Source organism: Catharus ustulatus, chromosome 6 (assembly GCF_009819885.2).
Source record: "Catharus ustulatus isolate bCatUst1 chromosome 6, bCatUst1.pri.v2, whole genome shotgun sequence".
Taxonomy (NCBI): Eukaryota; Metazoa; Chordata; class Aves; order Passeriformes; family Turdidae; genus Catharus; species Catharus ustulatus.
In genome coordinates, this window is record NC_046226.1 from 166,321 (window position 1) to 191,282 (window position 24,962).

Consider the following 24,962-nt stretch of genomic DNA (forward strand, 5'->3'; position numbering starts at 1 on the left):
TGATCATGGCAATGGGGCCAGGAGGGTGATCATGGCAATGGGGCCAGGAGGGTGATCGTGGCAGTGGGACCAGGAGGGTGATCATTGGCACTGGGACCAGGGGGGTGATCATGGCACTGGGACAGGAGGGTGATTGTGGCACTGGGACCAGGGGGGTGATCATGGCAATGGGGCCAGGAGGGTGATCGTGGCAGTGGGACCAGGAGGGTGATCATGGCAGTGGGACCAGGAGGGTGATCATGGCACTGGGGCCAGGAGGGTGATCGTGGCACTGGGACCAGGAGGGTGATCGTGGCAGTGGGACCAGGAGGGTGATCATGGCAGTGGGACCAGGAGGGTGATCATGGCAATGGGACCAGGAGGGTGATCAGCTCTCCTGGCCCCTCTGCCCTGTCCCAGTGCAGGGCAGTGGAAGTCCCAGCCCTGAGCACACCATAGCTGCCCTGATGGCAGTGGCACAGCAGCATGGGCTGCCTAAAGCACGGTGCCTGCTGCAGCAGCCTTGTGCTCCTGGGGCTGCCCCTGCCTGGCTGTGACACTGGGAAACCTCTCAGGTGCTGAGTGCCTGCCTGTGCTCCCCTGAGCCTGCTGCTGCTCCCAGGCCATGGCACTGCAGCCCCGTGGGGTTTGTGCACTCACTCAGCTGAGTCACGGGGCTGTGGGATGCAGTTTTGGTCCTTGGGAACGTCAGCACAAACAGCACAAACGCTGTTTCCCCATGAATTAATTGCAGGTACAGCACTTGTGGGCACGAAGGAACGGCAGTCAGTGCCCTGCTCCCTGCTCCTGAGATCAGGATAGTAGAATGTGAGGGAATCCATGGGAGCTGCAGGGGCTGGAGCTGGCAGGAGCTGGTTACTGATGAGTGGGGGAAAGGGACAGCGGAGGGATGTCCATGCCCAGCACATGAAGAAGTCATGGACACAGCAACCTGCCCTCATCTCTGGTGACTTAAATGTGATGCAAATCCTTGCAAATGTTGGCTGCACGGTTTGTGGTGACCTGTGCTCCTGGGGGCAGGATCCCTGTGTTGCTGGAGCTGTGGCAGGACAGGGCTGAGTGGCAGGGTGAGGATGGGTGGTGCAGGCTCCCAGCAGACAGGGAGGAGGAGGAGGAGGAGGAAGCAGCTGGGGCTGAGCAGGAGGGTGGCAGTGCTGTCACTCCATGCTCCTGTGTCTGTCCTGCCCGTGCTGGCCATGGAGGGAATCCTGCAGGAAACTCCTGTTTGTTGGACTGATGCAGCATGATTTTTGCCTTTTCTTTTATATACCCCTTTGTATAACTTCTGTGTATCCTCAGTATTCTTAGCATGCATACCTGTAATTGCTGAAGTCAGATAACTTAGCACAGCCCTAGTGTTCTGTCAGGCCAGGAGACCAAACAGAGGAAACCAGGAAACCTGCACTGTCTTGGGAAACCCAGGTGCTCTCCAGAATATATCCTCCAAGCTGGAGATTTGGCCCATCCAGGGGGAAATTAATGAATGAGGGAATATCACACCATCCATCCAGGCCTCCCACTGGGGCATCCTTGTCAGATATGCTAATTTGTAGGGTGTGTAAATTGAACACAGGATCCATCATGTGTGTGCACTGTGGCACATTCTGCCTTGGTGAAGTGGTGCACCTAAAAGGACCTTTTTTAAATACCAAGGTAAACACCCCTGTCCCTTAATCCCTGGCTGTCGATTTTTTAGGACCAGGGAGAGGCATCATGACCATGGTGTGTGGTTGCTGCTGCAGAGGTGCCAATGCCTCTGTCACACCCGGGCCCGTTTGTCACAGGGTATCAGCGTGTTCCAGGTGTTATCACAGCGTTCAGAGCTGGTGGCTGGAGCTGTCTGTCTGTGTGTGGGCTGGGCTGTGTCTGCCAGCCTTGGCTATGGGGCACCAGCCTTCCACACAGGAACACTTTGCTCTGCAAAGTCTGTTTGGGTATAATCCCTGCTGTGCCCTGTGCCCGTGTGGGGCGAGGGAATTGCTTGTGGAAGTGGCTGTGGCACTGGGAGGATGCAGCGAGGACAGCTGGGTCTCACTGGGGTGATGTGAAGGAAAGGCTGCCCGGGAGTGAGGAGACCCTGCTCTGGGGGATGTGTTTGTTTTGTTCTGGGTGAGTTTAACTGATAGAAAGCAGCCCATCCCTGGCGTGGCTGAAGCAGGGTGGACATGGCTGTGTCCCTGTGCTGGGTACAGCTGAGTGCAGAGCTGCTGGGGAGGAACCCAGTGTCCCCATGCCACCCCCAGTGCCAGAGCCAGAGCCAGCTCTGGGGCTGTTCTTGTGCCTGGTACAGTCCCAGCCCCTGGGCAGGAGTGGAAGGGGTTGGCTCCCCTCCTGCCCCCAGTTCAGAGCAGGATTTCCTGTCCTGGGGGCCTCTCCTGAGCTGTGTGTGAGGGGCTGTGTGTCCTGGGGCACTGCTCTGGCAGCTCTCCTGCGCTGTCCCTGACACAGCCCCTTGGTGCCTGTGCTCCCCCAGCAGCTCCTGGGTGCTCTGGGTGGGGTTTTGGCAGCCATGGACCCGATGGGGATGTCTCCAGGTGCTTCCTCTGGTCACAGTCATTCTGACAGTGGGGCCAGGATGTTTCGCTTTTGGCAAATTTACTCTTGCCCCAAGCAGCCTGGTCTAGTGGAAGGTGTCTCTGCCCTTGTCAGGGGATGGAACTGCATGGTCTTCCAGGTCCCTCCCAACTCAAACCATTCTGGGATTCTGTGGTTCTTCAGAAGATCCTCAGTGCTGTTCTCTGGAGCTGTGTAAGGTCACTGTGCCCACAGCATCAGTGGTGCTGGAGCTGCTGGCTGATGAAAGGACTGGAGAACGAGTCAGCCCTGTGAGCAGAGCTGGAAGTGCTGCCCAGGGCATCATTCTGCTCTGCTCTGTCTCCTCACTGAGACACTGGAGTAATTTAGTTTTCTCCAGCTCCCCCACCTCATTCTTAATTACAAAAGTGAACAAGAAGGCCGGACAGCAGAAGAGATAGCCAAGGGAGAGCTTAGATAGCAAAGCTGAGAATTAAAAAGTTATGGATTCCTTAAAGTAAGATTTTTTTTTCCAGTGAAAGACTTTCTTATTAAAAGAGATTCAATTGGCATCAGATCTTTGCAGCAGAAATTAAGTGCATGGAAGAAAAATTGTGTATCTCAAGAATCTCCAGTACAGCAGGAAAGGCATGATGGCTTTGCTTTCCTGTTGCTTTCTTTAATATAAGAAAACTTGAATTTAAAAAAAACAGTAAAAAACTTTAAAAAAAAGCAAGTCAGTACCAAACACAAGTGTTGGAATGTTGGCAGAAGGCTTGTGGTGCTTCTCTGGCACTGGGATCTGCTGCGATGGCCCCTCTCACTGTACCAGGACCTGCCCTGTCCCCTCTGCTGCGCTGGGAGCTGTCACTTCCTCATCCCTGGGGCCACTGGATCCAGATTTTAGCTGGGCTCCAGCCTCTGGTGCTTCCTGAGCTGTGACCGAGGAGCAGCTGCTTGTGTGTCAGGAAAGAAGCAGAAAGTTGTCAAGGGAAGCTCCTCTGCTAAAAAATGCCATTTTTTTGTAATACAAAGTACTCTTCTCCAAGTGTTGCCCATTTGATGACTTTTCCGTATATTTAGGTTGTGGTGTGGCTGCTGGGGTGGGGGCTCCGTGGGTCCCTGGGGTGTGTGGGGCTGAGCCAGGCACCCCGAGCCTGCAGGAACAGCTGCATGGTTCTCTGGTGCCACCAGCACTGCAGACACCCCCGTCAGCTTGGGTGTTTGGGCTCTCCAGAAATTGTTTTGAAGAAAAAGATGGATTCTTGATCTGTTCACAGTGAAACCAAAGTTTAAGAAACTCCCAGTGGTGTGCCCTGCCACCATCTGTGTGTGTCTCCCTTTTCTCCCGTGTCCTTGTGTAAATCCAAGAGTGGCTGAGCAGCAGGACTGGCTGGCACTGGCTGGGAATGCTGTCTGGGTCTTGCTCCCTGTGCTCGTGGCACCTGGGACCCTGTTCTGCCCTTTGAACCTTGGAGCTCTCCCCCTGTCCCCTCTTCCTCCTGCTCAGTCCCCTCCTGCAGACCTGCTGGGGTCAGTGGCATGTGACAGGGACACGTCACCGACGTTCCTGTGCCCTGGGGATGGCACATGGGGAGCAGTGATGCGTTTTTAAAGAGGACTTTGTGTGGAGGGCAAAGTTCCTCCCTCTCTCTGCTTTGATTTCTGGGCATAATTTGAAGATAACTTAATTAGCTGCAGTGAAGTCACACTGATTTACTCGAGGTAACATTTGGAGGTTCCTTGTTTGGTTTCTACAAGCTTTTCCCTGCACAATGCTGCTCTGCCTCCTCTTGTGAGAGGAAAACTCAGATTTTCCTGATATTAATTAAGATAAGAGAGAATTATACCAAAATATATTAAATGGGAAATAAATAAGTTCAGAACAGGCCCAAACTGCAGATGACAGTCCCTGGCCTGGCTACTGGCATCCCAGGCAGGTCTGGGGAGCCCTGCACATCTGGAGAGCCCTGCACGGCTGGGGAGCCCTGCACAGCTGGGGAGCCCTGCACATCTGGGGAGCCCTTGCATGGCTGAGGAGCCCTGCACGTTTGGGGAGCCCTGCATGACTGGGCATCCCTGCACATCTGGGCAGCCCTGCACATCTGGGGAGCCCTGCACATCTGGGGAGCCCTGCACAGCTGGGGAGCCCTGCATGGCTGGGGAGTCCTGCACGGCTGGGGAGCCCTGCATGGCTGGGGAGCCCTGCACATCTGGAGAGCCTGCACGGCTGGGGAGCCCTGCATGGTTCCTCTGTGGCCCAGGGGCCCCTCTCTGGCCCTACTCCCAGGGTGTCCCTGTGTGAGTTACCAGCTCTCGAGGTGCTCATGGCGTCAGGTGACAGAGCCCTGTGCCTGTCCAGGTGTGGCATCACAGGTTCACAGAGCCCTGTACCTGTCCAGGTGTGGCACCACAGGTGCACAGAGCCCTGTACCTGTCCAGGTGTGCCACTACGTGTGTCCATCTCCTCGTGGCTGGGAGCTCTGGGTGTGAGGAGGAACTGTGTATCTGTGCTGTGTGCAGATCCTGTGCTAAGCTGTGTGCTGATCCTGTGTTGATCCTGTGCTGATCCTGTGTGCTGATCCTGTGTGCTGATCCTGTGCTGAGCTGTGTGCTGATCCTGTGCTGAGCTGTGTGCTGATCTGTGTGCTGATCCTGTGTGCTGATCCTGTGCTGATCTGTGTGCTGATCTGTGTGCTGATCCTGTGCTGAGCTGTGTGCTGATCTGTGTGCTGATCCTGTGCTGAGCTGTGTGCTGATCCTGTGTGCTGATCCTGTGCTGATCCTGTGCTGATCCTGTGTGCTGATCCTGTGCTGAGCTGTGTGCTGATCCTGTGTGCTGATCCTGTGTGCTGATCCTGTGCTGATCATGTGTGCTGATCCTGTGCTGATCTGTGTGCTGATCTGTGTGCTGATCCTGTGCTGAGCTGTGTGCTGATCCTGTGTGCTGATCCTGTGCTGATCCTTTGTGCTGATCCTGTGCTGATCCTGTGTGCTGATCCTGTGTGCTGATCCTGTGCTGATCCTGTGCTGATCCTGTGCTGATCCTGTGTGCTGATCCTGTGCTGATCCTGTGCTGATCCTGTGCTGATCCTGTGCTGATCCTGTGTGCTGATCCTGTGTGCTGATCCTGTGCTGATCCTGTGCTAAGCTGTGTGCTGATCCTGTGTGCTGATCCTGTGCTGAGCTGTGTGCTGATCCTGTGCTGAGCTGTGTGCTGATCCTGTGTGCTGATCCTGTGCTGATCCTGTGCTGATCCTGTGCTGATCCTGTGTGCTGATCCTGTGCTGATCCTGTGCTGATCCTGTGCTGAGCTGTGTGCTGATCCTGTGCTGATCCTGTGCTGATCCTGTGCTAAGCTGTGTGCTGATCCTGTGATGATCCTGTGCTGAGCTGTGTGCTGATCTGTGTGCTGATCCTGTGTGCTGATCCTGTGCTGAGCTGTGTGCTGATCCTGTGCTGATCCAGTGCTGATCCTGTGTGCTGATCCTGTGCTGAGCTGTGTGCTGATCCTGTGCTGATCCTGTGCTGATCCTGTGCTGAGCTGTGTGCTGATCTGTGTGCTGATCCTGTGCTGATCCTGTGTGCTGATCCAGTGCTGATCCTGTGCTGATCCAGTGCTGATCCTGTGCTGATCCTGTGCTGATCCTGTGTGCTGATCCTGTGTGCTGATCCTGTGTGCTGATCCTGTGCTGATCCTGTGTGCTGATCCTTTGTGCTGATCCTGTGCTGATCCTGTGTGCTGATCCTGTGCTGAGCTGTGTGCTGATCCTGTGTGCTGATCCTGTGCTGAGCTGTGTGCTGATCCTGTGCTGATCCTGTGTGCTGATCCTGTGTGCTGATCCTGTGCTGATCCTGTGCTGATCCTGTGCTGATCCTGTGTGCTGATCCTGTGCTGATCCTGTGCTGATCCTGTGCTGATCCTGTGTGCTGATCCTGTGTGCTGATCCTGTGCTGATCCTGTGTGCTGATCCTGTGTGCTGATCCTGTGCTGATCCTGTGTGCTGATCCTGTGCTGATCCTGTGCTGATCCTGTGCTGATCCTGTGTGCTGAGCTGTGTGCTGATCCTGTGCTGATCCTGTGTGCTGATCCTGTGCTGAGCTGTGTGCTGATCCTGTGTGCTGTGTCGATGTGGGAAAAGCTCCTCAGGGTCTGCCAAGGTCTCTGCCTTCTCCTGCCATGGCTGGAATGCAAGACAAAGCCTCTCACAGCAGGTTACAGTGATGGGCAGAGCCTGGCGTGGCCCCGGCAGCTGCTGTGCAGCTCCTGCACAGCTGGCCCACAGCTGGATGTGGTGTGGACAGAGTGGCTGCAGGTGTGCAGCCCTTGTGAGGCAGTGCTGCGGCCTCGGGGCAGGATCAGCCCCAGCTCTACAGCTGGTGTTTGGGGTGTGGGTGGCCCTCTCTTGGCATCCATTTCTTGACTTTTGTGGAAATCTTGCCATAGCAGCACAGTTGATCAATTTTGAAGCAGCAATTAAAATCTAAGTTTCTTTGCCAAAGCCTTAAGTATGTCTCTTATCTGAAACGCTCAGGCTCTTTGCTGGGTGAAGAACATTAGAACCAAGAGACCCATTAAATTCTCTGGCACAGACAAAGGAGATAAATTCTGCAAACTGATGGGATCGCATGTGGCAGATCTGATGGTGTCTGCTTCATGCTCTGAGATGTAGAGGAGGAAAATGACCTTTCAGAATAATTTCTCTGGGCTAGAAGTTTTCGAAGTGGCTGTCTTCTCTTTTTCCAGAAATCTGTGTAAAGTAGTTTTGATCTTGTCCAGCTGAAGGGAAACCCATTTTATTTGCTTATATTACTTTTTCTGTCCTACAAGATGTTGGATCCATCTTTTGGAAGCAGAAGAAAGGACACAGTGGCACTGTGTCAGCTCTTTCCTGAGCAGTTCACACCATCTCTGGTCATCATGCTCACAAACGTTTCAGAACTGTCATTCTGATGTAGGTGAGGTCACAAGCAGTCATAGTTCATCTTCTCCTGGTGTCAGTCATGCTGCCCTCCTCTAATCCATGGTCTGCCAGCTTGGGAGCTGTGGTTCATTAACGGGTGTAGCTCCACTCAGCTCTGAGCTCTGCTTTCTAGCCAAAGCTTCCATCCTAACAACCAGCAAACACCAGTGTCAGCGCTACCCAGTGCCCTGAGAGCAGGGCTTGTTAATGTCAGGAGACAGGGGATGGAGAAGTGGCTCATTAACAGGTGAAATAATGAGGCACTGGATTGGTGGCAGCTTGTTTAGAGCTGTGGGTCTGAAGCACCTGCTGGGGAGCCAGGGGTGCTGAGTGAGGGGCTGGGGGTGCTGGGTGAGGGGCTGGGGGTGCTGGAGGGGCTGGAAGGGGCTGGGGGTGCTGAGTGAGGGGCTGGGGGTGCTGGAGGGGCTGGGTGAGGGGCTGGGGGTGCTGAGTGAGGGGCTGGAAGGGGCTGGAGGTGCTGGGTGAGGGGCTGGGGGAGCTGGAGGGGCTGGGGTTTCTGCTGCAGCTGCCCATCTCACCCTCTCACAACCCACATTTCTGCCAGATCACTGAACTTACAGAACCACCAGGGCTGCAGGGGCTTTCCAAGAGCCTCAAGTCCCAGCTGTGCCCCAGCCCAGACTCTGAGTGCCACCTCCAGGAATTCCTGGGACACCTCCAGGGGTGGGGGCTCCCAGCCTCCCTGGGCAGCCCATTTCAGTGACTGACAACCCTTTCCATGAAGAAATTCGTCCTGTGTCCAAGGGTTTAATTCTTTGCTCCACTACCCAAAACTGTGTCTGCACACTGGAGGTCTTTTTTGTGCCTAAATATCTGTCTTCTGAGATTGGTGGAAGTTTTCTAATTAAAATGTTCAATGTCCTTGGGTCAGGTACCAGGTGCAGAACAAGGATTACATTTGAGATACAAACATAAGCCTGTTACAGAGCTGGACCTCACAAGGCAAAGTGGGAAATACATTGGGGTGATACAGAAGTTTTCTGTGATTATTTCTGTTTGCCATTTGCAAAGGAGCAGCAAAATGCAAACTCATGGCAGCTGTTTTCTGCTGCTACAGGAGCTAAGAAAAAGGTTAAAAAGTGGCAGTTTAAGCAAGGCAGTTTAAAAGTGGCAGAGCTGGATAACTGGTACCCAGGAGTATTAAAATAATTGGCCAAGGAGCTCCCTGAGACAGTAATGGTTTATTTTTAACAAATCCTGAAATGCTGAAGATGAACCAGAGGCATGGGAAAAGGCTAATGAAAATTGATAGAAAAATTAAATATGATTTGGTCTAGGGGGAATTGTGCCATCTGCTCCTCCTGGGCTGGATCCCTCTCCCACTGCTCTGCTCTCCCATTTGCATCCCTCATTTCCACCACAGGCCATTCCTGCACACCTGGACATGGGAGCAGAGATCTCCTGCCCTTCTGCTGCTGTTGGATGTGTTCTGGGCCAGCACAAGCCATGCTCAGCCCCTCTCCTGCCCTGTCCTGGCACATTTGCTGGCTGGTTTGGCTGATGCCATCAGAGGCTGTGTGACAGATGCAGATCCTGGACACTGGTTCCATGGCAGTCCCACAGCCTCTGCCAGTGTCCCCAGCATGGGAGGTGCCAGCTGGACACTGTGGGACGTGGCCCTGTGATGGTGTGGTGGGTGCTGACCCAGCAGGTGAGCAGTGCCAAGTCCCTGGGCGTGGGCACCCCAAGGCCAGGTCGATGTTCCTGATCTTGGCTCCCCAACCCTCATTCCAGAGCCAGGCTGTGCAATTCACAGGCTTCTGAGGTTCTCCCGTCTCCATCCACCCAACATGCTTTCCTACATGTTTCCTTGTACACAGAGGCCACATGTCATCTCCAAAGCAGATCTTTAGCCCTGTGGCATTGATTACTGTGTTGCCTCTCAGCAGTCAGGTCACAGTTATGGACAGAGCCGACAGCACCGGCTCACGTGGAATTTCTGACTGTGCCACAAAGTCTGCCAGATGACTTTCTGCTGTGTGTTATCCTGTGCTCTGCAAATGTGTGTGAGCACATCCCTGTGTGTGTGAGCACATCCTGTGTGTGTGTGAGCACATCCCTGTGTGTGTGTGTGAGCACATCCTGTGTGTGTGAGCACATCCCTGTGTGTGAGCACATCCCTGTGTGTGTGTGAGCACATCCCTGTGTGTGTGAGCACATCCTGTGTGTGTGTGAGCACATCCCTGTGTGTGTGTGTGAGCACATCCTGTGTGTGTGAGCACATCCCTGTGTGTGAGCACATCCCTGTGTGTGTGTGTGAGCACATCCTGTGTGTGTGAGCACATCCCTGTGTGTGTGAGCACAATCCCTGTGTGTGTGAGCACATCCCTGTGTGTGTGAGCACATCCTGTGTGTGTGTGAGCACATCCTGTGTGTGTGAGCACATCCTGTGTGTGAGCACATCCTGTGTGTGTGTGTGTGTATGAGCAACATCCCTGTGTATGTGTGAGCACATCCCTGTGTGTGAGCACATCCCTGTGTGTGTGTGAGCACATCCCTGTGTGTGTGTGAGCACATCCCTGTGTGTGTGTGAGTACATCCCTGTGTGTGAGCACATCCCTGTGTGTGTGTGAGCACATCCCTGTGTGTGTGTGTGAGCACATCCCTGTGTGTGTGTGAGCACATCCCTGTGTGTGTGTGAGCACATCCCTGTGTGTGTGTGTGAGCACATCCCTGTGTGTGTGTGAGCACATCCTGTGTGTGTGTGTGAGCACATCCTGTGTGTGTGTGAGCACATCCTGTGTGTGTGTGAGCACATCCCTGTGTGTGTGTGTGAGCACATCCCTGTGTGTGTGTGAGCACATCCTGTGTGTGTGAGCACATCCCTTGTGTGTGTGAGCACATCCCTGTGTGTGTGAGCACATCCCTGTGTGTGTAGTGAGCACATCCTGTGTGTGTGTGAGCACATCCCTGTGTGTGTGTGAGCACATCCCTGTGTGTGTGTGAGCACATCCCTGTGTGTGTGTGTGAGCACATCCCTGTGTGTGTGTGAGCACATCCTGTGTGTGTGAGCACATCCTGTGTGTGTGTGAGCACATCCCTGTGTGTGTGTGTGAGCACATCCCTGTGTGTGTGAGCACATCCTGTGTGTGTGAGCACATCCTGTGTGTGTGAGCACATCCTGTGTGTGAGCACATCCCTGTGTGTGTGTGAGCACATCCTGTGTGTGTGAGCACATCCTGTGTGTGAGCACATCCCTGTGTGTGTGTGTGAAGCACATCCCTGTGTGTGTGAGCACATCCTGTGTGTGTGAGCACATCCTGTGTGTGTGAGCACATCCCTGTGTGTGTGTGAGCACATCCCTGTGTGTGTGTGTGAGCACATCCCTGTGTGTGTGTGAGCACATCCTGTGTGTGTGTGAGCACATCCCTGTGCCTGAGCCTGTCCTGTCCTTGCCAGGCTCCCTGGGGCTGTGCCTGGGGTTCACTGCCACCTTCTTTCACTCCCGTCCTCCCCTGACTCCACTGCTGATCCCTGTTTGCTGTCTGTCCTGCTGCCAGAACTCTGTAACATTTCCTGTAGCTTATCATTACTTTCTTCTGTTCTTTTTCCCTATATCAGGAAACCATAAATATGTATTTTAGAGCCGTCAGTTTTTTCGAGCGTGTGGAGTTGCTGCCTCCTGAAAAATCCCAGCAGCAGATTTTGAGCCAAAGGGAAGATTGCAAAAATAGTTTCTCCCTTATGGCACATTGAAAGTTTCCCTTTTAGGCGAAATTGTCCAACCCTGACAGATGTATCTGAAGTTTTAAAAAATATGAGTCCCAGTATTTCACTTAAACTGTCATTTTTGGTATGGGAAAATATTCCTTTTGGTGTGCCCATTGGTTTCCTTTGGATCTGAACGTGACTGAGGTCTGTGGGGTTCCTACGGCAGCTTGTGTGGTCACTGAGCTCCGTGTGTGTGCTGGGCAGCTGCTCCAGGCTGGCTCTCTGGTCAGGCTGTGCCCTGAGCTCCTGGGGCAGCTGCAGGGACTGCCCAGAGCCCTGGTCCCTGGCACTGGCTGCCTGTGCTGGGTCTGAGCCCCTTCAGCACAAAGAGAGGGAGGGGTTCTGCTCCGAGCTCGCTTTGCTGGGCACTCTGTGACCCTCACTTCTTCCACAGCCTTCAGCTGAGAGAAGGCAGAGGCAGCTCCTGCTCCTGCTCCTGCTCCTGCTCCTGCTCCTGCTGCTGCTCCTGCCCTGCCCCTCCCTGTGTGTGCAGAGTGCCCTGAGCAGGGTGGCACAGCACAGGCACTGCTGCTCCTGCCCCAGCTGCATGGCCAGCACCTGGGGCTGGCACTGCTCTGACCCTGCCCTGGCACTGCACCTGGGGCTGGCACTGCCCTGGACTTGCCCTGGCCCTGCTCTGGCACTGCTCTGGCCCTGCACCTGGGGCTGGCACTGCCCTGGCACTGCCCTGATCCTGCCCTGGCCCTGCACCTGGGGCTGGCACTGCCCTGGCACTGCCCTGGCCCTGCAGCTGGGGCAGACTCTGCCCTGATCCTGCCCTTGCCCTGCACCTGCGGCTGGCACTGCCCTGGCACTGCCCTGACCCTGCACCTGGGGCAGACCCTGCCCTGACCCTGCCCTGGCCCTGAACCTGGGGCTGGCCCTGCCCTGACCCTGCACTTCCCCTCGTGCTGGGGCTGTTGGTGCTGCACACAAGCTGTGGTGATGGAAGTGCTTGGAATTTCCTGCAGATTGGTTCAGCAGTGCCACCTCAGGTCAGCCCTTGGGCAGCTCCCTCCTGGGGCACCTGCAGCTCTGGCTGGGACACCCTGGTGTGGGACCCTGGGGCTGGAGCAGCAGCCTGGGGTGCCCGGTCCAGGACTGAGGGTTCTGCTGGGGCTCCCTCCCTGGGTGGGCTCAGCTTTGGCCTGGTCTCTTTTCACAGAGTGCCAGAGATGTGCTGGGCTGTGCCAGAGATGTGCCAGGGCTGTGCTGGGCTGTGCCAGAGATGTGCCAGGGTTGTGCCAGAGATGTGCCAGAGATGTGCTGGGCTGTGCCAGAGATGTGCTGGGCTGTGCCAGAGATGTGCCAGGGCTGTGCTGGGCTGTGCCAGAGATGTGCCAGGGTTGTGCCAGAGATGTGCCAGAGATGTGCTGGGCTGTGCCAGAGATGTGCCAGGGGCTGTGCCAGAGATGTGCCAAGGCTGTGTCAGGGATGTTCCAGGGCTGTGCCAGAGATGTGCCAGGGCTGTGCTGGGCTGTGCCAGAGATGTGCCAGAGATGTGCCAGGGGCTGTGCCAGAGATGTGCCAGGGCTGTGCTGGGCTGTGCCAGAGATGTGCCAGGGCTGTGCCAGGTATGTGCCAGAGATGTGCTGGGCTGTGCCAGAGATGTGCCAGAGATGTGCCAGGGCTGTACCAGGGCTGTGCCAGGGCTGTGCCAGAGATGTGCCAGAGATGTGCCAGGGGCTGTGCTGGGCTGTGCCAGGTATGTGCCAGAGATGTGCCAGAGATGTGCCAGGGCTGTGCCAGGGCTGTGCTGGGCTGTGCCAGAGATGTGCCAGAGATGTGCCAGGGCTGTGCCAGAGATGTGCCAGGGCTGTGCCAGGGCTGTGCTGGGCTGTGCCAGAGATGTGCCAGAGATGTGCCAGGGCTGTGCCAGAGATGTGCCAGGGCTGTGCCAGAGATGTGCCAGGGCTGTGCTGGGCTGTGCCAGGTATGTGCCAGAGATGTGCCAGAGATGTGCCAGGGTTGTGCCAGAGATGTGCCAGGGTTGTGCCAGAGATGTGCCAGAGATGTGCCAGAGATGTGCCAGGGTTGTGCCAGAGATGTGCCAGAGATGTGCCAGGGCTGTGCCAGGGTTGTGCCAGAGATGTGCCAGAGATGTGCCAGGGCTGTGCCAGAGATGTGCCAGAGATGTGCCAGAGATGTGCCAGAGCTGTGCCAGGGTTGTGCCAGAGATGTGCCAGAGATGTGCCAGAGATGTGCCAGGGTTGTGCCAGAGATGTGCCAGAGATGTGCCAGGGCTGTGCAGGGTTGTGCCAGAGATGTGCCAGAGATGTGCCAGGGCTGTGCCAGGATGTGCCAGAGATGTGCCAGAGATGTGCCAGAGATGTGCCAGGGCTGTGCCAGGGCTGTGTCAGAGCTGTATCAGGGCTGTGTCAGGGATGTGCCAGAGCTGTACCAGAGATGTGCCAGGGATGTGTTCCAGGGCTGTACCAGGCTGTGCCAGGGCTGTGCTGGGTGCCCACAGTCAGTGCCAGTCCTGCCAGGCAGGATTTTCTGGATTTCCAGACGAGATAGCACTGTGGATTAATTAGACAGTGAAGTGCTAATAGCAGTTGAAAAGAGATGTGCTTGCTGTGTGCCCCAAGTTTGGATTTATTACTACTACTTTCTGTATGGCCTATTAATTTTTGATGACTTTAGATAAATTGCATTCAGCCTGAAATAAATTAAAATAAGTGCATATAAATCATGTTCTATTCTTGGCTTCTGCAAAACAAATTTCCATTTCATCTCTTGTTGTCCTTCCTTTATTACATGTATCCTGCCGGCGCGTGTCACCCGTTATTGTGATGGAAATGTTTTATCTCCTTGAGATTCCCGGGTCTGCCTTTGAAGTGTCAGGGCTGCTGTAACATGGCACATCTTAGATCATCTCAGTAGCTAATTTGGCCACATCTGTTTGATTTGCCAGTTAACAAGCCAGACCTAAATACTGAAGAGGTGTTCTTCCACAAGAGCGATCCACGGCTTGTACCCAGTACTCCTTGACATTAAATTAAACTTTAGAACTCAAAATCCACCTTGTTTTATGACTTGCATCCTCAAGTGATGTTCAGGCAAGTGTAGAGACAACCCTAATAAATGCTGGTTTAGATTGTTTAATTTACTATATGTTTATGTAAGAGTACAGTGACTAAGATAAGAATTGGCCTCAGTTAATGCTGCAACGATTGCAAGATATTGTTACACAGATAATAAATGTCCATCTGGAGTAAATAATTGTTAATTTATTTTTCATTTAATTTGGTGGGCTGTGCAGAAGCAAGGCCATGGAAGAAATAAGTTATTTTTGCAGTGCTTGATAAAACCTGAACTGTTCAGGCTTGGAAATCTGCTTATGGTGAATGCCCCGCTTTGCTCTGGTGTGTGCAGACAATGTCACCTTGCACAGTGCTGTTTCCTCTGCTTCTCATTTCCCCCAGTTAAGTGTGTGTTTGGTGGGCACATTGGGTTTGCCCACAGTGCCCCAGGCAGTTTCTGGCTCCCCTTCACCTCATCCCTCTGCAGTGCCCTTGGGGGATGAGGTGTTGGTGCATTAAAAATGGTGGAATATTCTTAAGGAAACCTTAAGAATAATCTTATAGACTCATGGAATCCCAGAATGGTTTGGTTGGGAAGGGCCCCTTAAAGTTAATCTTGTTCCATGCCCCTGGTGTGGGCAAGGACACTTTCCACTAGACCCAGTCTTGCCTTGAGCATCTGTGGGGATGAGGCATCAATCACCTCATTTTCCCGTTATTCCGTATTTATCACAGCAATAAGTCAGCAATGGCCATGCTGGTGTCCTGTACCTATATCCTGTGCTGTGGATGGTGTCAGGGATGGGGAGTTTGGGGTGTGTGGGAGGTTTTTATCCCTGTGTGTCCTGGGGCCTGGCTGCTTTCCGTTTGTCCTTGCTCCCCTCAGCACTTCTGCAGCCACACACAGCTGTGTGCTGTGGTGCACACCTGGAGGGAGGGGTGGCATCCCGAGGGACTTTACAGGCTGGAGAGGTGGCAGTGGGTGAAGCTCAGCCCCACGCAGCCTCACGGTGAGCCCTGACCCTGGGCACTGGGGTGAGGGTGTGAGGTCAGGCCATGGAGCGGTTTGGCTGTGCTGGACCCTGGGGCTCCTGCTCAGATTTCCTCACTGTGTGACCTGCCAGCACGTCAGCGTGCTCGGGCAGGAGGAGCTGCAGGGAGGGGTGCAGGTGACAGCGAGCCCGTGCCAGGACAGCAGTGGGGAGTGGCTGGCATGGCCAGCACAGCTGGCACAGCTGGCACAGCTGGCACTGCCCAGTCCTGCAGCAGTCAGCCAGCAGCTCAGGTGTGCACCCTGAACTTGGGGGCACCCTCTGCTCGTGCAGGGCATGGCTGGTGCCCTGCCACCCCCGTGCCCTGGGTACCCCTGCCCAGGGACTGCCCAGGGTGGTGCTGGTGACCCTGAGGAGCCTCTTCCCCCCGGCCAGTGCTCTCCACACACCCCTCTGAGCCAGACCTGTGGCTGGGGGCGTGGGGCAGGTTGTGCAGGGCCACCATGGCTACCTCCCCTTCAGTGCCACCGGGAATGCGTGGCTGTGGAACAGAGGGATAGAGGAGCAGCAACTAAAACCCCTTCATCTTTCCCTTGTGTTGTGTTGTGAGGTGGCAAAACGTTTTTAAAATGCCACAATACCCCAATTCATAAAATGTTTTGGTAGGTTAAAATCTGCCTTGTTTAAACAATTATTCACTTAGGAAGCTGCATGGCTGATGCTGATGTTGCTGTCAGTGTTTGCCATATCTGTAATATTTGATTCAGGAGCTCCTCAGGAGCTGGAAAGCTTTGTGTAGAATCACAGAATGGGTTGGGTTGGGGGGACCTCACATGTCTTGGTGTTGTGACCTTAAAACCCAATGTGTGTGTACCACTATAGCTGAGATGGTTTTGGTGACATCCCCTGTGCAGAGCTCTGGCCCTGACTGCTGCCCTGCACGGGGCTTGGGGTGCAGGGTCATGGGCTTGGGGGTGAGGTTGGAAGCTGTCTTGGATGGAAGCTGTCTTGGGCAGCACTGGCAGCCCTGGGCTGGGGTTTGGGAGGGGGCTGCAGCTCTGGAGTGCAGGCAGTGGGGCTGTGCTGCTTTCCCTGTGTTGCATACCACTGCAGGGATGATTCCTGGGGGCTGGAGGAAGGGAAAAGGATGGAATCCCTAATGCACATTTTGTAGAGGGAAGTGGAGCAGCCTGTCTGTCTGTCTGCACCGTGGTGTCCACAGAGCCTGGCTGGCACAGGGCCAGCAGCCCTGGGTGCTGGTGCTCACCAGGCACAAGGATAGTGACAGACAGTGCCAGCTTAGGCTTGTGCTGCTTGCACAGGGGTTAGAGGTGCCTTGGGGAGCTGGTGCTCCTGCTGCTGGGCTGAGATGCATTGCTGAGACCTTCTGCCCCCAGGAGCAGGCAAAGAGCCCTCTGGGCTCATGGCTGTGCTGGAAAAGCCCCAGGCAGTGACACAGCTTCAGCAGCTGCTGGGGCGGACAGCGGGCGAGGTGGCAGTGCCTTGTAAACAGGTTAGAGGGTTCTGCTGAACTGGCAACAAAGAACCTGAGGAAAAAACCATTTGAACCAAAGGAACTCATGCAGAGGTTTGCTTGGGGGCTGTGCGGAGCTGGCCAGGATCACCATCCACAGCACCAGCCACACCACGCTGACTTGCTCTGGACTGGACAGGTGAATCCCCACGGGGAGCCAGGAGCCCTGGGCATTCCCCTGAGTGCAGCCACCCTGACCCTGCCTCTGCTCCTGGGGGCTCCAGCATTCCTGTGAAAGTGCAGGACATGGGATGCAGTGCCAGCAGGACTCAAGGGACAATGCCTGGTGTGTGCCCATGTCCCTGCTTCTGCTGGAAACTCTCCAGCTGTGACGTGCACTGCTCCAGGAACCCCACGGGCTTTTTACCTTTCCAAGCACTTGGCACTGTTGAGTGTTGTCTGCTCCAGACAATTTGAAGCAATTCTAAAATAAAGTGCTTTAAAAAAAGGTTATTCTATTTTTCCTCGATTTCTGGACTTTATGGGCATGTTTTTAAGCTGTGTATTGCAGGGCAAGTGCTGAAGCTGTTTGTTGTGTAGAAGACAGGGGAAACCCAGCAAAAATCCAGAGCTTTTGAAGAAGGAACGTACGTTGTGTCAGGAGAGGCATCATCCCTGTGTGAGCTGGCAGCGCTGCCCCTGCCTTCACTTTGGCCTGGGTCTCCCCCTGCTCCTCCTTCTAAGATTCCTGAGGCCTGAGGGGTTGGTGGCTGTTGGAAGCCCTTTAAGTAGGACCAGGGTACAAGATTTCCCGGCCCTGGCTCCCATGGGGATTCACCTGCCCAGTCCCATAGCAAGTGTCCAGCGTGGTGTGACTGGTGCTGCTGGATGGTGCTGCTGGATGGTGATCCTGGCCAGCTCAGCTGGGTGGCTGGCACAGCCCCCCAAAGCAAACCTCTGCATGAGTCCCTTTGGTTCAAATGTTTTTTTCCTCAGGTTCTTTGTTTCCAATTCATCAAACCCTCTAACCTGTTTATAAACCACTGAGCTTTGTGAAACTAAACTCCTTGTTCTGCCCTTCCCAGGGTTCCCCCCATGCAGGGATGGCTGTTCTGCAGCTGCCAGAAGCCCTGTGGGAAGGACCATGGCAGTGTCACCCCTTGTGTGTCCCACTCGAGGGTGCCAGGGCAGGGGGTGACAGTGACAGTGCTGTCCTGCCTCCATGAGCCCCTGCCCACCCTGTCACACCTGCTCTGTGCCTGAGAAATGGGGGCAGGAGAAGGCAGGAGCAGCAGTCTGGGGCTCCAGTCAGTCCCCTCCAGCCTTGGGGAGCAGGGAGGGCTCCAGCCCCTGGCGCTGTGCTGGGGCTCTTTGGAGACACCAGTCACTCGGTGTGACCATAAGCTGTGCAGCCCACAGCAACTCGAACTTGGGCTGTGCAGACAGATGAGTAACTCCAAATGATCAAATGTGGCAACAGAATGATGTAAAGAGCAGTGTATGTGAGAGGCTTTTTCTGTGAATCACAAATGTCACATGAAGAGCTTGACTAGCCTTGTCCTACTGCAGGCAGCGAGCAGTAAATGAGCAGTGCTCACCTTCCCAGGAAGCTGGCATTTGTTTTATGTATGAATGCAGTTTCCTTCTGCTTTTTTATCTTTTTAAGCAAGTAATGAGAATCACGTATTGCTTTCATTAGTCAAAAAGGTGGTTTCTGCAATGAGCTCTAAGGCATGTCAGCACTGCTATCTCTGCAAATTATCTGTGTGGGGGATGAGGTGTGCTGGGAGAGGAGGGGACACACGTCCAGGCTGACTCCCAGCAGATGTGTTTTTTGGTGGCTGTCCTGCAGTTTGTTGTCACCTGGAATGTCTCAGTGCTGAGGCCCACCAACAAGACTGCTGCACCAAGCGCTCTGGGAGGAAATGCTCTGTGTTTTTTTTTCAGCAAGGAGGTGAAAACTTTGTGCTGCCCCTGCAGCAAGGGATGATGCCCAGGCTGGGGAGGATGGGCTGTCCCCTCCCTGCACAGCCTGGGGAGCCAGCTGCCTCATGTAGATCCAGGTGTGGCTGTTTCCATCAGCTGAGGCACCCAGATGCCAAATCCTCGCTCAGGGCTGGTGGGTGCTCAGCACTCTGATCCACCAGGAGCTCTCCATAGGCACCCCATGCTCCTGAGGGCTCAGTCCCTCCCCTGTCAGTGTCATGGGCATGTGGTGAGGGGCACTCACCTCCCTGCCCAGGTCACTGAGAGACATGGGACAGGACTGTCCCTAACCCAGCTCATGGGGGACAGTGCTGGCGACTGGCCACTGGCTACTCTTGGCCACTGGCTGCTCTTGGCCCATTCACTGCAGCCCTTGAGCCTGATGGTCACTGATGGTGTTGCATCCAGCTCTGCCATGTGCTGGGCGTTTGGCCAGAGGATATCGGCAGAGACAATATCCAAACTTCCTTAGCATCCAAAAAACCCACCTCTGCTGCTAGGTAACTTTGTGGTAACCTTGTCATCCCAGCTGTTGTTGGATTGTTTCATCTTCTAATGGGGTTTCCAACCTCATGATCTTGCTGATTCGGGTTCAGGCTGTGTGTGTCCTGGGTAGCTGTAGCAATGGACTTGGCTGAACCCAGGCACAGACTTTAATCATAACCATGCACCTAAACTGGCAGCATGAAGTTGCAAATTTAAATGGGTTGGTGTCCCCAGACAAGGCTGTCCAGGGACCCCAGTGGCCGAGCTGCAGATGCCCTGAGCTGCTGAGCCCTTTCCAATCTGGTGTGTACCAGGTGTACACCAAAGGAGCAAGGTCCCACCTGGGAAGGACAGGTGACAGTCCTGGCCATGAAGTGCAGCTGCTGGGTGGGGGTGGCCGTGGGTGACACAGTGGGGTTTGGGGGCTGCAGCAGGCATTTCCCTCCACTGCTTGGCATTGCCATTCTCCTGCAGGTCCTTGTCACCTGCAGGGCTGCTCTGATTTGCAGTGATGCAATGCAGGAATGGTGATGGTTGCACTGGTGGTGGGAGCAGCTCCCAGCACTGCCCACAGCAGCACACTCTGCTTTGGACTGCAGTAGCAGTCTTTTATTTTTCCACTGGGAGCTCAGAAGTTGCAGTAGTCCTGAATACTTGCAGTCCTCAGAATATCAGGAAAAAGTGCATTGATTGTGCTGAAAAGCAGGGTTTAGGACTGGTATTTTCACTGATCTTTTTGTTGCCTCTGCTTGCACAGCACCACAGATTTGGTTTGGGTTATGGACAGAGTGGACAACAGGAGCAGTAATTGTTCTAACACTAAATGTCTTTAAATATCAGCGACAATTCTGGTTCTGGTTAGCTGTGAAACTGTGTTTTAGCTGAGCTTCATTAATGCATCTCTGTGATGGTGATGGGTCTGAGTGACCTGATGTGAAGATGTGCAGTTGTGCCAGTCCCAAAGGGAGCGAGTGCTCCAGAGGCAGCGTGGAGCCCCTCTGAGCTCCACTGCTCACAGAGGCACCAGGTCCCTCCCAGACACGTGGGTGCCTCTCCACGGGCCCATGCCACCTGCTCCACGGAGGAGCATCCCCCAGCCCTCCCACCGCCCGTGCCTGGAGCCCTTGGCACAGTCACTGACGGATGATCTCACTGGGCTGGCATGGGCACTGCTGCTATCGGCCCTGTTCCCACTTACCACGAGGAGCTGGGCCTGGCAGTGTAAGCAATAAAGCTGATTGAGCTGCTGGGCTTTCCAGGGGGAGCCGGAAAGCTGTGATCAGCTAAAATTAGCCCAAGATCCATTTTTAGTTAGATCTCTGTTGTGAGGGCTTTCTTTTTTCCTTTTTTAATTTTTTTTTTCTTTTTGTTTTGTTTTGTTTTGTTTTGTTTGCATTTTTGGGGTTTGAGTGACATAAAATTAGAGCCTTCTGAATTTATTCTGAAAGGAGCATTAAGAGCTTAAATGTTCAGTGGAGATGCCTGTAAACCCATTGAGCTGCTGCGATTTCAAGGCCACTGAGAGTTCCAGCTTAGCAAGTGAAGCACACATGAACCACTCCTCGTTTTCTGTACCTGGACTTTGTCACTATGGCCAGCAGCCAGGGAGCTGAGGGGCTCTGCTGGGATGTGCAGGTGTGCTGGGCAGCAGGTGGGCTCAGCAGGAGGGGCCGAGGGGCAGCAGTGGCTTCCCAACAGCTTTGTCATTTGTATGTGAGTGTGGGGTGTGTGTAAAAGCATCCCTGAGTCTCAGCTGTGCCTGGCAGGCACTCTGGTGTCGGCAGGGCCAGTGAAGTGAACCAGGTAACACGGCAGGGTGACTCGTTGCTACCTGAACCTCACTTCCATGGTTTAATCACAGACTATCTGTCTGGCTTTTTTATTATGTCCATCCTATCTCACAGAGACTAACTGCAGTTTGCTGTCCCTTGCAGGCTCTTGAACCTGTTCTACAATGGAAAAACTGCTTTTGTTTCTGCTGTTCATTGGCGTAGCGGTGCGAGCTCAGATCTGCCCCAAGCGCTGCGTCTGTCAGATCCTGTCTCCGAACCTCGCCACCCTCTGTGCCAAGAAAGGGCTCTTGTTTGTTCCTCCCAACATTGACAGGAGGACCGTGGAGCTGCGCTGGCAGACAACTTTGTTACAAACATTAAAAGGAAAGACTTTGCCAACATGACCAGCCTGGTGGACCTGACGCTGTCCCGGAATACAATCAGTTTTATCACACCTCACGCGTTTGCCGACCTGCGCAATTTGCGGGCTCTGCATTTGAACAGCAACCGATTGACTAAGATCACTAATGACATGTTCAGTGGGCTCTCCAACCTCCACCACTTGATACTGAACAATAATCAGCTGACTTTAATTTCTTCCACAGCTTTCGATGATGTTTTAGCTCTCGAGGAATTGGATTTGTCTACAACAATCTGGAAACCATCCCTTGGGATGCCGTGGAGAAAATGGTCAGTTTGCACACTCTCAGTCTTGACCACAACATGATTGACCATATTCCTAAGGGAACCTTCTCCCACCTCCACAAGATGACCAGGCTGGATGTCACATCCAACAAACTGCAGAAGCTTCCTCCTGACCCACTCTTCCAGCGCGCTCAGGTGCTGGCAACCTCAGGAATTATCAGCCCCTCAACGTTTGCGCTGAGCTTTGGTGGGAACCCCTTGCATTGCAACTGTGAGCTTTTGTGGCTGAGGCGCCTGTCCAGGGAGGACGACCTGGAGACGTGTGCCTCTCCCACGCTCCTGTCTGGCCGGTACTTCTGGTCCATCCCGGAGGAGGAGTTCCTGTGCGAGCCCCCGCTGATCACGCGGCACACCCACGAGCTGCGGGTGCTGGAGGGGCAGCGCGCAGCCCTGCGCTGCAAGGCCCGGGGGACCCCGAGCCGGCCATCCATTGGATTTCACCGGAGGGCAAACTGATTTCCAACGCCACCAGGTCCACGGTGTACGACAACGGGACGCTCGACATCCTGATCACGACGGTGAAGGACACGGGCTCCTTCACCTGCATTGCTTCCAACCCGGCGGGGGAGGCCACGCAGACCGTGGACCTGCACATCATCAAACTCCCCCACCTGCTGAACAGCACAAACCACATCCACGAGCCTGACCCAGGCTCCTCGGATATCTCCACGTCCACCAAGTCGGGCTCCAATGCCAGCAGTAGCAATGGGGATACTAAAGTCAGCCAGGATAAGAAGGTGGTCGTCGCGGAGGCGACGTCCTCCACGGCTCTGCTGAAATTCAATTTTCAGAGGAATATTCCCGGGATACGTATGTTTCAAATCCAGTACAATGGTACTTACGATGACTCCCTTGTTTACAGGTAAGGCAGCCCCAGCCTGGCCGTGTGGGACCGTGCTGGGTGCTTGCTGCTGGAGCTCCTGTGCCGTGCTGCGCCAGCTGAGCAGAGCCTGGCAGCCCATGGTGGGAGCCTCAGGAAGGACTCCTGCCATTTCTACTCACAAATGGGAAAATCACTTAGAACAGAGTTATTTTTAGATAATCCAAATGGATCTCTAATCCTCTGAACTGATCTGAGAAAGGTTGTGAAGGTAGATGGATTAAATGGATCCTAATGTGCTTGGCTTTATGGAAGCACAGGGAAGACAGTGCCTGTGACCATGTTCCTCAGAGCTTTCTGCTGGTGCCTGTGCTGGGGGAGTGCAGGGGGGCTCCGTGCTGCCTGGTGAAGCTTTTGCAGCCTTCAACACTGGCTTTGCTCGGTCATTTCTTCTGTGAATTTCTTTATCCATTATTAGGACAAAGGATGGTGGCTTTAAACTGAAAGAGGGTAGATGTAGATCAGATAACTGAAAAGAATTCTTCTCTGTGAGGAGAGACCTTGGCACAAGTTCCTCACAGAAGTTGTGGGTGCCCCACCCAGTGGAAGTGCCCAAGGCCAGGCTGGACAGGGCTTGGACAGCCTTGTGTAGTGGAAGGTGTCCCTGCCTGTGGCAGGAAGGTGAACTAGATCTTTAAATGTTGCTTCCACCCCAAGCCATCCTATGATTCCATGTTTTTGCTGTGGTTGTTCTGATGGGGGCTGTGCCATGCTGAGCTGTGCCAGGGGCTGGGCAGTGACTGCTGCTCCAGCAAAGGCCAGGCAGGAGCTGCTGGGGGATGGAGATCAGCCCCACGGACACACAGGCCAGGGTGGTGCCCAGCACGGCCTGGGCTGCCCCACGGGGTGGGAAGGTGCCGGTGTGTCCGCCAGGTTCATTCACACTGGTTTCCTTCTCCCCAGAATGATACCTCCCACGAGCAAAACCTTTCTGGTCAACAACCTGGCTGCGGGGACCATGTACGACCTGTGCGTCCTGGCCATCTACGACGACGGGATCACCTCGCTGACGGCCACCAGAGTGGTGGGCTGCACGCAGTTCACCACCGAGCAGGACTACGTGCGCTGCCACTTCATGCAGTCCCAGTTCCTGGGCGGGACCATGATCATCATCATCGGGGGCATCATCGTGGCGTCCGTGCTCGTGTTCATCATCATCCTCATGATCCGCTACAAGGTGTGCAACAACAACGGGCAGCACAAGGCCACCAAGGTCAGCAACGTGTACTCGCAGACCAACGGGGCTCAGATCCAGGGCTGCAGCGGGGTGCTGTCGCAGTCCATGTCCAAGCAGGCTCTCGGGCACGAGGAGGGCGTCCAGTGCTGCAAGGCTGCCAGCGATGGCCTGACGCAGTCGCCGGACACCGGCTCCAGCCAGGACTCAGCCACCACTACCTCCGCTTTGCCTCCCGCCTGGACTTCCAGCACGTCCCTGTCGCAGAAGCAGAAGCGAAAGTCGGGGCCCAAGCCGGGCAGCGAGCCGCAGGGCGAGGCCGGCGGCAGCGCCGAGCCCCAGAACTCGAACAGAAATAACTCCACGGCCCTGCAGCTGGCCAGCCGCGCCCCCGACGCGGCCCACTCGTACAAAAGAGCACAATCCAAGCCAAGTAAGTTCCTGACGCTGCCGGCGGACGCGGCGCGGGCCAAGCGCCGGCGCTCGCTGGGCGGGGAGCTGCTGGAGCCCCGCGCGCCCGGGCTGCGCTCCAAGCGCAGCCTGTCCATGAACGGCATGCTGCTCCAGGCAGACTGCGCCGCCGCCCAGGGCGCCACAGCAACCTTCTCCAGTTCTGAGTGGATATTGGAAAGCACTGTGTGACCTGCTTTTTTTTTCTTTTTTTTTCTTTTTTTTTTTTTATTATTTTTATTTTGAGTAAAAACAAAACACCAAACATTGTGTGAAACTCCCTTCCGCAGGGAATTGGATTTGGATGTCCACTGCTGTCTCGCTGATTAATGGCTTGTTCATGCGGGGTTCTGTATAAGCCACCCAGTGCACACCGGGGGTTGTTTAGTTTTCGTTTGGTTTTATTTAATATCAAAACCGAAGGCAACATTCAGAGATTAAAAAAAAAAAAAAAAAAAAAAAGGAAAAAAAGATTAAGGGGCGAAAAAAAGCACGAAACAGCACCAGTGCCTTCCCTGCTCTAGGACTGGCTTCCTGGTTCTGCGGTAGCAGAAAACAAAAGAGAGAGTTTTCACAGAAAAAGCCTTTTATAAAGGAAATGCAATTTCCTCCAAGCTAACAAATAACCACTTCTGGATCAATCAGTAAAATGATATTTTTTAAACTGGTCAGACTGTATATTTCTTTTCCGTGACAATGGTGTTGCCTTTGTTTTTAGGCAGATGCTGTACAGGAGCAACAACGCTGTGTTGTTATGTTGTGTAAAATAAAATATTCACTCGGTACGCCAGCCAGCCTCGCGGTGAC

The 24,962-nt window shown here is 54.3% G+C and overlaps 1 protein-coding gene across 1 annotated transcript in view; it reads left to right on the forward strand.

Moving 5' to 3' along the window:
• Positions 1 to 24,945, forward strand: part of LRFN5 (leucine rich repeat and fibronectin type III domain containing 5) — a 37,595-nt gene extending 12,650 nt beyond the window's left edge. The window contains 5 exon segments of the mRNA XM_033063253.2: positions 21,109 to 21,297; positions 21,300 to 21,587; positions 21,590 to 22,054; positions 22,057 to 22,513; positions 23,435 to 24,945. Of these exon segments, the coding sequence (XP_032919144.1) occupies positions 21,129 to 21,297; positions 21,300 to 21,587; positions 21,590 to 22,054; positions 22,057 to 22,513; positions 23,435 to 24,347 (2,292 nt within the window). The 5' untranslated portion in view covers positions 21,109 to 21,128 and the 3' untranslated portion in view covers positions 24,348 to 24,945.
• Positions 24,946 to 24,962: the final 17 nt, after the last annotated feature.